Here is a 12,252-nt window from a genome sequence, read left to right as displayed (position 1 = left end):
GGACGGGGCTGCGGCGGGCCGGCCGGTGTCCCGGGCCCGCCGCGGGTCCGAGCGGAGCGGCGCGCCCGGTGCCACCGCGGGCCGGGGCGCGGAGCGTGGGACGGCCCCGGCGGCTCCGCGCGATGCGCCGCTCGAGCACGGACGAGTCCACGTACCGGCGCAGCCCGTCGCCGCCGGGCAAGGAGCCGGGCTTCGCGCGCGGCGGCCCCTTCTTTGGCCTGCACGCCAACCCTGGCCCCAAGGCGGCCCAGGCGCGCTACACGTCGCCCAAGGGCAGCAAGTACGTGGTCTTCTACTTGGACCTGTCCTTCATCTTCCTCCTAGAGCTGAAGCGCTGCAGCATGGCGCGCGGCTGCCTGCAGGGCGTCAAGTACCTCATGTTCGCCTTCAACCTGCTCTTCTGGGTGAGTGGCGGCGGGGCCCCGGGGTCGCTGCTCGCGCTGGAATGGGGGGGGACACCCGCGACGCGGACTGGGGGGTGTGCCTGGGGTCGCCGGGGGCCAGGGCTGGACCGGCCTCTGGGGAGTGTTTCCGGTGCCGCTGGGGTCCGCCGGGCCTCTGCCCTGTGGGCGGCCGCCCCGCGTCCTCTCCCCTCTCTGTCTCTTCCTGAGACCGGCCGTGTCCCGCACCTGCCGCAGGTCGGCGTGGGGCCCTGCGCCTGGCCTCTACCGGGTGTGAGCTCCTGTCCGTGCGCTGAGCCGCTGGTGCCTTCCCCTCCCGCCCCTTCCCTCCCTCTTCGTGGGCGCAGACCATGTCCTTTCTGCACTCGCCTCCCCTGCAGACCGGCCTTCCTGGCTCCAGGGACCGCACTTGGGGAGGGGCTGGGCAGGGGGTAGGGGAGACGGTCCCCAGCCTCCCGACGCAGGGAAGGGAGAGGGTGTATGTGGGTGAGCCCTCCGGCTGGACCAGATCTTGGGCGGGATGAGGAGTCGGCGGGAGACCGGGGCTTTCATAACTTTCGCTGAGGTGGGTTGGGTTTGCTCAGAGGAGGTGCCTGTGTCCAGGGTAGAGGTATTGGTGCTACAGGGTGGCCCCCGTCCCCCCAAACTGGAGGACACAGTTGCCACCCAGACCCAAAGGGCAGGGAGGGTGTTGGGCTCGGGCTGTGGCAGGTGTCACACCTGAGCAACTAGAGCATGCCTGGCCAGGCCTGGGCCCCGCTGGCTGGGTTGGGGGAGGGTTGGTGGAGAGCTGATGCCAAGGTCACTTTCTGCTCCCACCTTTCTGCCACAACTGGGAATGAGGGTGCGTGGCTTTCTCTCCTGCCTGGGCTCTGGACCCCAGAAGGAGGCTGTCAATTGTAAGCTCATTTGCATGAGGTCCAGTTAAGGCGAAATGCTCAGAAACCGGGGCTGCATTTCTGCACATCCCTTCTCTCCTGGACTCTGGCCTGGGAAGTGGGAGGGTTGCTGGGAGGCGTGGCCAGCCTGGGGGGCTCCTGCCCCAGTTGCCCCCTCCCGAGGCAGTCACCCGAAGAGTTGTTCTCTGCAAGGGGCTCCTGGGAGGGGCAAGGCCCGGGCCCAGAGCAGAGGAGCCCCCTGAGAGGCCAGGAGCCAGAGGCAGAGGTGGGTGCAGCTGGAGCTGTGTCCAGGCATGTGCAGAGGTGACTGTTTTCTCTTGGCGGGGGACATTGACCAGATGCAGTGGGCACAGGCGTAGTGAGCAGTGAGCTGCTGGCAGGGTCAGTGTGCCTTAGGCAGTGTGACAGAAGGCTGCAGGTGACAGTGGGACCAGAGCTGGCAGCCGTAGGTGTGATGGTGGTGAGCAGTGAGGGTGGTGGACTGACTGGGGGATGGGCAGTGGGTGTGGGGGATGGTCCCAGGTGGTGGGCAGGACCTGCTTCTCCCCTTCCCTGACCTCCCCAGTGACCCGGGTACCTGTTTGCCTGGTAAACGAGAGGGGGCCCCTCGAGGGGGCCTGTGCTCTGAAAGCAGCCCCCCCTCATGGGCCCCCAGGCTGAACTGTATCTGCCCTGTGAACCCTGAAGGAGCCTCCGTACCAGCTGCAGGGCGGACACACTCCACTGATTCCTGCCGTGGATGACGTCCTCATCGCAGGAAAGAACAATTCAGGAACCCCCTGGGATCCCCTCCTGGGCTAGAAAATCCAGTTCCCTTTTATTATCCAATTACACTCCCCAGCCAAGCAAACTGGGCCCCTGCCAGTGTGCTGTCTTGGTCTCTCCACACCCCACCTTGGTGCCCAGAGGGGTTCGAGGCCTGGGGGTCAGAGAGGGGGCCCATGGGAAACACGCCGAGGCCGGGGTGGTGAGCATGGTCGGGGGGCTGGCGGGACATCCATCCCCCGGGCCCTGCGCAGCTGTCAACTAGGCCCTTGCTGCTGGTGACAGAGGCTGCAGGTGGGTGGGGTGGGGCTAGAGCACCCCTTCCCCCAGAGCCTGGCTCGTTTGCTGTCTGGGGGTGCAGAGTCCCCGCAGGAGGGGTAGGTTTCCCGCCCCCCCCCATTTCCCACTTGGGAGGAACTGAGGGGAAGTGGGAGTGAGGATTGCGGCCCATGGACCTGCTTGGAGGTCAAGAGGCAGTGACCTCCCCGTGGCTTCCTCCTGCCCCCCAGCCTGTGCTGGGCACCCCTTTCCTTCAGGAGTCACCTCAGAGCCCCCATTGTCCATAGGCAGATCCCCCGCAAGGCCCTGTCACCCACACCTGGCCCCATTGGGCACCTGCACGCCTGGCAGGTCTCCCTTCCCAGGCCTAAGCTCGCCTCCTCCAGCAACGTCAGCCCGCCCCTCCCCCTCCGTCCCCAGTGCGGGGCAGCGCCCCCGGCTGAGGATGGGGGAGGGGCGGGCTCTGAAGTTAGTTGACTCTGTGCTCCCTGTTTGCGGGGTTTTCCCTGGGGGCTTCTGGATGGGGACTGGAAGGGCAGGGTTGAGGCCTCCAGCCTCAGGTACCACTGGCGCTGGAAAGCATCACCCATCTGTACTGGGGTGGATCTGCCTGGTCCTGCGTGGCCTGTGGGTCATTGGCCCATCTCGGGAGAGGAAACACGCCTGCCCGTTGTCACCAGGGATTGCAGCTCGGGTGCCCTGAGACAGGGAGCCAAGAAGGTGCCGGCGGGCAGCAGGGGGCGCCCAGGGGAGGAGAGGCCCCGGTGCCGACCGACCCCCAGACCTCCACCTGCCCTCCTGCGGCATCCAGGCCCTCACAGGGCAGGGACAGCTCCACTGGGGACACAGCTGCCCTCCTGCAGGCGTGCACAGGTGGTGGGCAGCTTAGGGCCAGGGTCCTTGAGTCAGGGGTGTCTCCTGGTGAGTAGGGCTGTGTGCGGGGGTGGGGGCTGAGCAGCCCCCTGGGGCGCTCTCCCTCCCCCTCTCCAGCTCTGGGTGGGTGCTCGGGGCTCCCCCAGGGGCAGTTTCTGTGGCCCCAGGGGCGGTCTTGTTGGTCTGGGGGCGGTCCTGGGCAGAGGCAGGGCTGGCTCTGAAAGGGGAAGGTGCTTCTGGGCGCCCCTGGCCGGGGGGCCGCACCCAGGCCTCAGCCGTGCAGCCCAACCCGCACCTGCCCAGCTGAGGGCCCGGCTCCCTGCTTCCCTGGCAGGCGCGCCTCCTGGTCTTGCATCTGGGCCCCTCCCTGCTCCGCCTCCCGCTGCAGTGTGGCCAGGGTCTGTCTATGTGGCTGGGCTGGGGGTTGAGCCCTGCCTGCCGCCCAGGCTTCTGGGCAAGTCCTGCCCTCCTGGGGTCCTCAGTTTCCCCAGCAGCACCACAGGGGGGCCTTGGTTTTCCCCTTTGATGAGCTACAGACCGAGGCCTGGTCTGCTGTCGCTGGCCTCTGGGCAAGACGCCCTGAGACTGGTGGAAGATGCTGGCAAAGGGCTGTGTAGGGCTGTGGGAACACCTCCCCCAGCCCCGCCGCAGTCAGGGAAACAGGCACGTGCAGGGTGCCCTGCCGGAGGTCCCGGCGCAGGGCCGGGGGCCTGCAGACCTCAGACCCCGTGACTCCCTTGGCCCCAGCCTTTTGGAGGTGCTGAGGGCGTCTGTGTGTTCTGGCTCCGGTTTCTTCCTGCAAGAGGCTGGGGCAGGGCAGTGGGGGTCCTGCTGCCTGGGGACCCCGAGCCGGGGTGGGTGGGCAGCCCGAAGCGGGGGTCCTTGGCCGTCCTGGTCAGGTCAGGGGTCAGTACGCCACAAGATGTCGGTCCTGCGTGAGCATCCGCTTCTGAATCGTCCCGCTCCCATTAGGGAGTTGGTGGCAGCAGGTGGTCGGGGGCCCTGGGAGTTCTGTCTGGGGCAGAGAGGTGTGGCCTCAGCCACTAAGCAGGGCCGGGGGCAGGGGAGAGGCCTGGGGGCCTGGTCGCACCTCGCCATCGTAGGCCCTGCCCCCTGTCTGCTCCCCGGCTGCCCTGAGGCACCGCTCCTCCTCCTTGGACACCAGCCTCAGGGGGTCCCCGGTCCGCGGGGCCACCTCCCTGATGGGCTGGAGCCTGGGGGGATGTGGGGCTCGCTGGAGCTTAAGGAAGCCAATGACAGTCAGTTGCATAGATGTCAGTGGGCAGCTTGAGGAGATGTCACCTGGGGAGCGGCATCCAGCCAGGATGGCCCCTGAGCCCTTGCATTCAGTCCCCCCAGCCCCGGCCTTGGGCCCTTGCAGACCTCACTTCTGGCACAGGGGATACATTTTGCCATTCTTGAACTTCGTAGAGAGGTGTTCTCCCCGTCTCCTGTGGCTGTTCTTGGCTGGGAGGGGCGTGTCACCCCACCATGCCCGGCCCCCACCCCAAGATTGTGCAGGCTGCCGGGGGAGGGGCTTCTGGACACAGGCTTGGCCCCTGTGGGCACCCAGCCCTCCACCCCGTTCCAAGGACCTGGCCAGCTGCCCAGCCATCTGCCACTCTGCCACCCTGAGCCATGTGGCTGGAGGGGCAGCAGTGGAGGGCCGGCTGGCACCCTCCCCACATGGGCCTCACCAAGTGGCCCCACCTGTCAAGACCTAGGCCAGCCCCCAGAATGTGTGGACAAGAAGAGAGACAGCAGGAAGTGGGGAGGATATGCCAGGCAATGGGCTGGGTTCCGGTGGGGACAGGTGGGCAGGGTGTGCGCCCCAGGTGTGTGCGAGGGAGACAGGGAGGCCCCGGCGACCGCAGGGCTGGGACGGGGGACCCCGGTGGGCGGGCTGGGCTCGTCTCCCAGGCTGTCGTGGGCTTGGGGTCTGCCCCTGGGCCCCGCCTGGGCCTCTGTCTGGCCCAGGCAGCGATGAGCGGGGCTGGGGATGTGCAGCGTGGGACACGGGGAGGGTGGGGATGGCCCCACTGCTGACGTCCCGGCCACCGTGTCCTGGGAGGGACCTGGAGCGCCCAGCCTTCCCGGGACTTCAGCCCCACTTGTCCTGAGTTTGATGTCCTGTCTGGGTCCAACAGGGCCTATCTTCTCCTGTACTTGGAGACTGTAATCTTCCTGCCAAAATGTTTTAAAAGCTGCCTCCGCAGATTTCAAAATTACAGGTAGTTTTATTAGCCACGTGCATGCGTCCCGTGAGTGCTGGGCTTCTGGTGACTGTGGATGTGCTGGAACAAGGGGGCGCCTGGGGCTTCGGGGCAGCGTGTCGGTGATGTGTGTGCGTGTTGTGGGTGAAACTGTGTGATGGTGAGGGACGTGGGCTGTGTGTCCGCGTCACAGTGCGTGTGACAGCAGCACCTGGGTGACAGCCGGCGGGTGTCTCTCCTGCCACCTCGGAGCTGGAGGTGAGGATGCTTTGTGGAGTCTTAATTGAAGAAATCTTGTTTCCACCAAGGCTGGGGGCAGCGCCCAGCTCCTCCAGGATACCCCCGACCCGGATGCCCCCCCCCCCAACCGCCTCCACAGCGACTTTGCTGTGGTATCCTCCCCGTGCCCTTCCACGCGTCCCCACGGGGCCAGGGAGCTCGGAGGAGCTCATTTTCCTGCTGACTGGAGCCATCCGCGCTGCCCTTGAAGGCAGAGCCAGCTGGGCAGCCCTTTGGTTTTAAATAACAATTCTCCTCTTTGCTCAGAGGCAGCCCCACCCACCCCGCTGGGGCCCTGGCCTGGGGGCTCAGCCCGGAGACGTAACCCTCCCAGAGGGGGCGCTGCTGGGCTCTGCAGGGGACGGACGTGTGTGGGCTGGGCGAGGGCCCAGGACAGCCTGGCCGGTCGCTGTTTCCTGCAGCCAGAGTGGCCCGACTTCAGCTCCCTCCAAGGGGAGGCTGCCCCCACGCTCGCCCTCCCTGGCCTCTGCCCCAGGGTCCCTCCCCTGCCCCAGTCCCGGCCAGAGGCCAGGGGAGCCCTCTGCCTGCGCAGGTCTGCAAGGGCCCCGCTGGCTGCTCCCAGCTCAGCCTTCCCCCCGGCGTCCTTGGAGAGCTCCCCGTTCCTCACCTGCAGGTCGGGTGGGAGGGTTGAGGGAGTCAGCACGTGTCCCAGCCTCTCTGTGTCCCATCACGGCACCCCCTGGGCAGGTGTGGGTGCCCAGAGGCGCTGGTGGCCAGCCTTGCTCCCTCATGGTGGCCTTGCCAGCGGTCAGCACCGTGGACAGCTCTGTCCCCGCACCACTGGCCGGGGCCTGCCACACGGGGGTCATCCCCATCCCACAGGTGGGGGCACACACATCTCCGTACAGCCAGCAGACCCCACCATACCTGGGGCTGTGCCCAAGCCCAGCTCTGCGGTGAGGCTGGATCCTCTGGGCCGTCACCCGCTGCCAGTGCCCCCAGCCCGGCTGCTGGCCCCCCCAACGCCCCCCACCCCACCCCCGGGCACACGCCCGGAGCTGCAGCCCCCACCCCACCCCGAGGAGGGCTCAGATGGGATGCAGGCCAGGGCACGAGAGCCCTGTCCTGTCTGGGATGCTTAGCGCTGCCACCCAGGCCCCACCCTCAGCCAGGAGCATTCAGAGTGGGTGGTTTATAATTTTTAGACAGAAGCTCTTGTTTTTGGTGGAAGGTGCAAAGAGGGATGGGGTGGGGGTCAGAGAGGAGCCCTGTGTTTGCCCTAAGCTGACCGGACCCCCACTGGGGCTCTCCTGGCCTGCTTAGCCAGCTCCGGGCGAGGCCCAGAGGGACCTTAGACGCCAGCGGGAGGCCTGGGCCAGAGCCCCGGGCGCGCCCACCCCTCGGGACCCCGCGGCTGCTGCTGCTATTGGGCTGGGAGCTGCACCACCGCCCCCCGCCCCATAATTGCGGTCTCTTGCCGGCCCGGCTTCACGCACGGTGTGTGCTCCCCGGTGGGTTAGTGAGAGCGGAGCAGCGTCCCCCATCCCCACCCCTGTAGCCAGGGCTGCCTGCTGGTGGGGGTGGGGTGAGTACACGAGGGGAGGCCCACGGGGAGGCGGAAGCCTCCTCAGGCAGGGGTCTCAGGGCCCATCCGGCCTGCGTCTGGGGTGGGGGGTCCCTGCCAGGGTCAAGGCCAGATGTCGAGGAGGCTTCTGGGCCCGGAGGGTGCGGGGCCCCATGTGATGCCCAGTTTTGAGTGGGGCAGGGCCCCCAGGGCTGCCAGCCCGTAGGCATCAGTCCCCAGGTGGTCTCCCAAAGCCCAGGTTGCTGTAGGTCCAGGGGTCGGTCAGCCATGTGTGGGGGCCGCCCGCCCGCGGCCCAGCCCTGGACACGTGCTCCCGTTTCATCTGGAGACGACCCAGAGGCTCAAGAGTCCCGGGGGCTGGAGCCACAGCGCCCTCGGCGGCTGCGCTGGCTCGCCCCTGCCCCCCGCCCCCCCAGGCCAAGACCCGTCCCCGGACTCATCACCGCCTGCCCTCCTCTGCCTCTTCCTCCTGTCTCAATCGATTTTTGTAATAATGAGCAATTACGGAGTTCAATAAAAGCTCCAGTGGTCGAGGAGAGGGGGCCAGGGAGCGGGCCGGCAGGAGCTCCAGGGACTGCATCTCCTAGGGAAGAGCTGGGGCCGAGGGTGTGTGTGGGGGTGTCCAGCCCCTGTAACAGGACGAGACTGGGAGGTCAGCGGGGCAGCGAGGGTGCCCGGGCTCGGCCACAGGAATCTGGTGGGCTGCTCACCTCCTGCCCCCTGTCCCTCTCGCCCTGTCCTGGGCCCAGCTGGGAGGCTGCGGCATCCTCGGCGTCGGCATCTGGCTGGCGGCCACGCAGGGGAACTTCGCCACCCTGTCCTCCTCCTTCCCGTCCCTGTCAGCCGCCAACCTGCTTATTGTCACCGGCACCTTTGTGATGGCCATCGGCTTTGTGGGCTGCATCGGGGCCATCAAGGAGAACAAATGCCTTCTGCTCACTGTGAGTCCGGGGGGAGGGGCATGCCGGGCAGGACGCGGTGGGGGGGGTGCGGTGCTCGGGGAAGGCCTCCCCTGAGGGACACAGACACACACACACACACACGTGTGCCGGGCAGGGCCCCTCCAGCTGATACTGGGCCTGTTTCCTCCAAGACCCCCTCTCCCACGACTCCCTCTCCAGCTCCTGTCCCAGCCCTCTTGGTCCCCCAGGACCCTCAGCTTTGGAGATGGATTTAGAGGCGGGAATGTTAATCACAGATAATGGAGGAAAATGATCCCTGGGCCGGGCTCCCTACCTATCAGTGTGCCCAGCACAGAGGCCTCTGGCTGCCACCCAGGTCCTAAATCACCTGCTTCAAATGGGGCTTTCGTCACGGGTGGGGCCTCCAGAGGGTCTCAGAGGGCACGTCCCCCATCTGTGCAGCTTCCGCAAGTGTCCAGCACATGCCAGATGTTCCCGTCAGGGCTTGGACCCCTCGGAGCAGTGGGTAGGGTGTGGCTTCGGCCCCTTGGATGAAGGAGGAAGCTGGGGCGCGGGTGGGGCCCTGACCCTGGCCTTTCCCACGGGGTGACTTGGAGTTCGGAGGCTGGTGCCTGCTGGGGCAGCGTGGGCCCAGGTTGAGGGGGGACAAGATCGGGCACCCCAGGAGAGGACCGGGCCCGCTCCCCTGGCCCTGTCCCTTCTCCCCACTCTGTCCAGGGGCCCCATGGGGCCAGTGGGGCTTCAAAGAGCGGTGTGCCCCACTTATCCTGGCTTCTGGCCCTGCCCCCCGCCCTCCTTTCTGGGGGAGCAACGTGGCGGGAAAGGAGGTGCCGGCAGGCTCCACTGCTCAGCCTGGTTGTGGCGTCAGGGCTGTGCCTCTGTGGGTGCCCGAGTGGAGTCTGCCACTCTGTGAGCGGTCTGAGCAGTCAGGGATCGTGGCTCCTCCAGCTTGGTCCTCCCTGAGTGGGCACTGCCCCCCCGGCTGCCCTTGGGGACGTGACCTGGGGGCTGGGGGGGGGTCACTGCAGTTGGACCCACTCCCTGGATGGGGCCTCCCGGGGAGTCCCTCCACCCGGCTGCCCATCACAAGGACACAGACGCGGGCCACACACGTGTGCTTAAAGGTCGAGCGAGAGACGACGGCCCCTGGGATGGAGATGGGAGGGTTCCGAGGGAGGTGGGGCAGGCGCCAGGGGCCTGGCGGTCCCCAGGCTGCAGACCTGGCTGGGGGCGCCTGTCTCAGGTTGGGGGCTGGCCCGCTGAGGCTGTGGCCTCCCAACCTTCAGTTCTTCGTGCTGCTGCTGCTGGTGTTCCTGCTGGAGGCCTCCCTCGCCATCCTCTTCTTCGCCTACACCGACAAGGTACGGCTGCCTCCGCTTCGGGTGTGGGTGTGGGTGCTCCCCCCCCCCCCCAGCGAGGCCCAGGCGCCGTGGGCGGCAAGGAGGCAGGAGGGGCCGAGAACCCACGCCAGGGGCGCCCAGCTCTGCGTGGACAGACACTGGGAGCCGGGCCGTGGGTTTGCTTCTAACTGCAGCCCCAGGAGGCCGGGCCTGGAGGCTCCAGAAAGGTGTCTGAGCTCCCAGGAGGCCCGGGCTGGGTCCCCCACTGTCTCAGCTGCGTGTCAGCTGGAGGGGAAAAAGCTCCCATCCCCCACTCCCCTTCAGTTGCTCACTTACACAAGTGAGGGCTCATTTACGTGTGTTTTATCCTCTGGGTTATACTCCAAGACTGTTATTTTTTGCTCATCCGGTTTGGCTTTGGCGGCTGGAGCTCTCTGTCGGCTCCCGCGTCCCTTACGTGCCTCTCCGAGCACCTCCCTCCTTTCTGGTGCTAGAAGACGCTCCAGGCCCATCTTGGGGATTCCCCGCCCCAGCCCTGGAATCGGCCGTTTCTCCAGGGAGCCTGGTTCCTTTATTGGAGAACGAATGCTCTTAGGAACCAAGATCTGGGCCCTCTCGGCTGGCAGCACGGAGCCGTGTGGGTTGTAACCGGTGTGCGCAGACACAGCCCCGAAGGTTTCTGTGCCCGTCCGTCTCCATCCGTACGTTAACTAACGTGTCTGACTTGGATCCCGTGCTCGGCACCACGGGAGGCCCAGGAAGACCTTGGGGCAAAGGCCAGAGCCTGGTGGCACTTCTGGGAGGAGGTGACCGCAGGGAGGGGGACAAAAGGCACAGGGGGCCGGGGCGGGCCGGGGTCTGGACGAGGCAGGTGGAGCTGGCCACAGGGTGGCCCTGCTGTCCTGCAGATCGACAGGTATGCACAGCGGGACCTGAAAAAGGGCCTACACCTGTATGGCACCCCGGGTAACGTGGGCCTCACCAACGCCTGGAGCATCATCCAGACAGACGTGAGTCGGGGTGTGGCCGGGCGTGTAGGCGGGGGGCGTGGCCGGGGCAGGGACGTGTCCCCCTCCGGCGCACCGTCCCTGCTCACCTCTCCCACAGTTCCGCTGCTGCGGGGTCTCCAACTACACTGACTGGTTCGAGGTCTACAACGCCACGCGCGTGCCGGACTCCTGCTGCCTGGAGTTCAGCGAGAGCTGCGGGTTGCACGCGCCCGGCACCTGGTGGAAGGCGGTGAGCCTGGCCCCGGGACTGGGGGTGGAGGGCCGGCCTCGTGCCCCCGTGACGCCTGCTCTTCCCGCAGCCGTGTTACGAGACGGTGAAGGTGTGGCTCCAAGAGAACCTGCTGGCCGTGGGTGTCTTCGGGCTGTGCACAGCACTGGTTCAGGTGCGCGGGGACCCGCCCGGCCCGGGCCCCGGCCCCCCAGCATGTGTGTGAAGGCCCTGAGCCCAGGGAACAAAGCAGCAGAGTGTGGGTCCCCAGGCAGAGGTGGGGCTCACAGGGGGACAGTCAGGGACGACGTCCACAGGGAGGTGACCTTGGACGCCTCAGAGGACAGGCTGCCCCGGACTCCTGAGCAGAGGGCCCCGCCGTCTCCGCGTGGACAGAAGCACAGACCGGACGCCTCTACTAAGGGCCCACGTGCCAGCCCCATTCCTGCAGGCCCTACCCAGTGGCCGTGGTGGCTGGTGGTCACAGGACTGCCCCGTGCGGAGTGAAGTGGGCAACCCAGGCCCTGGTGTGAAGTCCAGCCAGCCCGCCTCTGCTCCCCAACCCCCATGCAAGACCCGAGTGCCAGGACCCTGAGGGTGCAGACAGGGGTCCCAGACAGACACTCCCTAAGGGGTGAGGGGCAGAGGGCAGCTGCGGGGGCCTAGCCTGGAACCCGTAGGCCCTGAGACCACCAGCGGAGCCCAGGGTGGCCAAGCCCAACCCAAAGGGAAGGCGGGTCTGGGGCTGAGCCCAAGGGGCCCGTGGGGGGCAGGCTCTACCCGAGGCTTCCCCAGGGAAGGGGGCTCCAGGCCACCTGGGAAGCTGTGGTTTGGGGTTGGGGTGCCTGCCGCGGGCTGTCGTCCCTGGAGCAGCCCTGCCCAGCCCCCGCCTCTCCCCACAGATCTTGGGCCTGACCTTTGCCATGACGATGTACTGCCAGGTGGTGAAGGCTGACACCTACTGTGCGTAGGCTGCCAGCTGCCCGCCACCCCTGCTTCGCTGCCGAAGGACGTTGCCCCTGGGGAGATGACCGTGTCCCCACCTGCGTCTCCCGCTACAGGACCTCTCACCAGCCCAGGCATGGGGGCGGGAGGACCGGGCAGCCAGAGCCCCCAGGGCTGCCAGCCAGGCCTGTGAGCGCCGCCGCGCGGCCGGGGCTGCAGTCGGGAGGGGCTTCTGGTGCTTCTTACACCCAGGTACCCTCCAGAGCAGTGTGCTCCCCCGCAGCCCTGTGCAGGGTGGGGGGCTGGGGTGGGAGGCGAGGGACTGACCACTGGTCCTGGTGCTCGAGGCGGGTCTGCAGCCCCGTCCACCCACATTCCACAGCGGGGCCGCGGCCGGCTCTGCGTGCGTCTTAATAAAGTGTGTGGGCAGCAGCCCCCGAGCCGTGTCTCTCACTGCCCTGACCCTGGGGGGGCCACACCAGACAGGCCCCGTGTGGCCGTGGATCCTCCGGCCACCGATACCGGCCTGGTGCCTGGAGTGGGGCTCCAGGATGTGCATGGGCCCAGCGGG

At 67.3% G+C, this 12,252-nt stretch overlaps 1 protein-coding gene across 9 annotated transcripts in view; it reads left to right on the top strand.

The window, feature by feature from the left end:
- Positions 1-12,132, top strand: part of TSPAN4 (tetraspanin 4) — a 20,272-nt gene extending 8,140 nt beyond the window's left edge. For 4 of the 9 annotated variants that reach the window (XM_029207309.1, XM_029207311.1, XM_029207310.1 and 1 more), the window contains exons 3-10: positions 325-404; positions 8,005-8,196; positions 9,465-9,539; positions 10,013-10,219; positions 10,427-10,528; positions 10,626-10,757; positions 10,828-10,911; positions 11,639-12,131. In XM_029207309.1, the coding sequence (XP_029063142.1) occupies positions 342-404; positions 8,005-8,196; positions 9,465-9,539; positions 10,013-10,219; positions 10,427-10,528; positions 10,626-10,757; positions 10,828-10,911; positions 11,639-11,707 (924 nt within the window). In that variant the 5' untranslated portion in view covers positions 325-341 and the 3' untranslated portion in view covers positions 11,708-12,131. Of the gene's footprint in view, positions 1-14; positions 405-8,004; positions 8,197-8,224; positions 8,684-9,464; positions 9,540-10,012; positions 10,529-10,625; positions 10,758-10,827; positions 10,912-11,638 lie in introns of those variants that run through there. The other 5 variants (XM_029207306.1, XM_029207307.1, XR_003791373.1 and 2 more) reach the window with 5 other exon arrangements.
- The last annotated feature ends 120 nt before the right edge of the window (positions 12,133-12,252 follow it).

The sequence above is a fragment of the Monodon monoceros genome, unplaced genomic scaffold (assembly GCF_005190385.1).
Source record: "Monodon monoceros isolate NGI ecotype Baffin Bay Population unplaced genomic scaffold, NGI_Narwhal_1 Super_Scaffold_7, whole genome shotgun sequence".
Classification (NCBI taxonomy): Eukaryota; Metazoa; Chordata; class Mammalia; order Artiodactyla; family Monodontidae; genus Monodon; species Monodon monoceros.
This window is presented reverse-complemented; position numbering and strand designations above follow the sequence as displayed.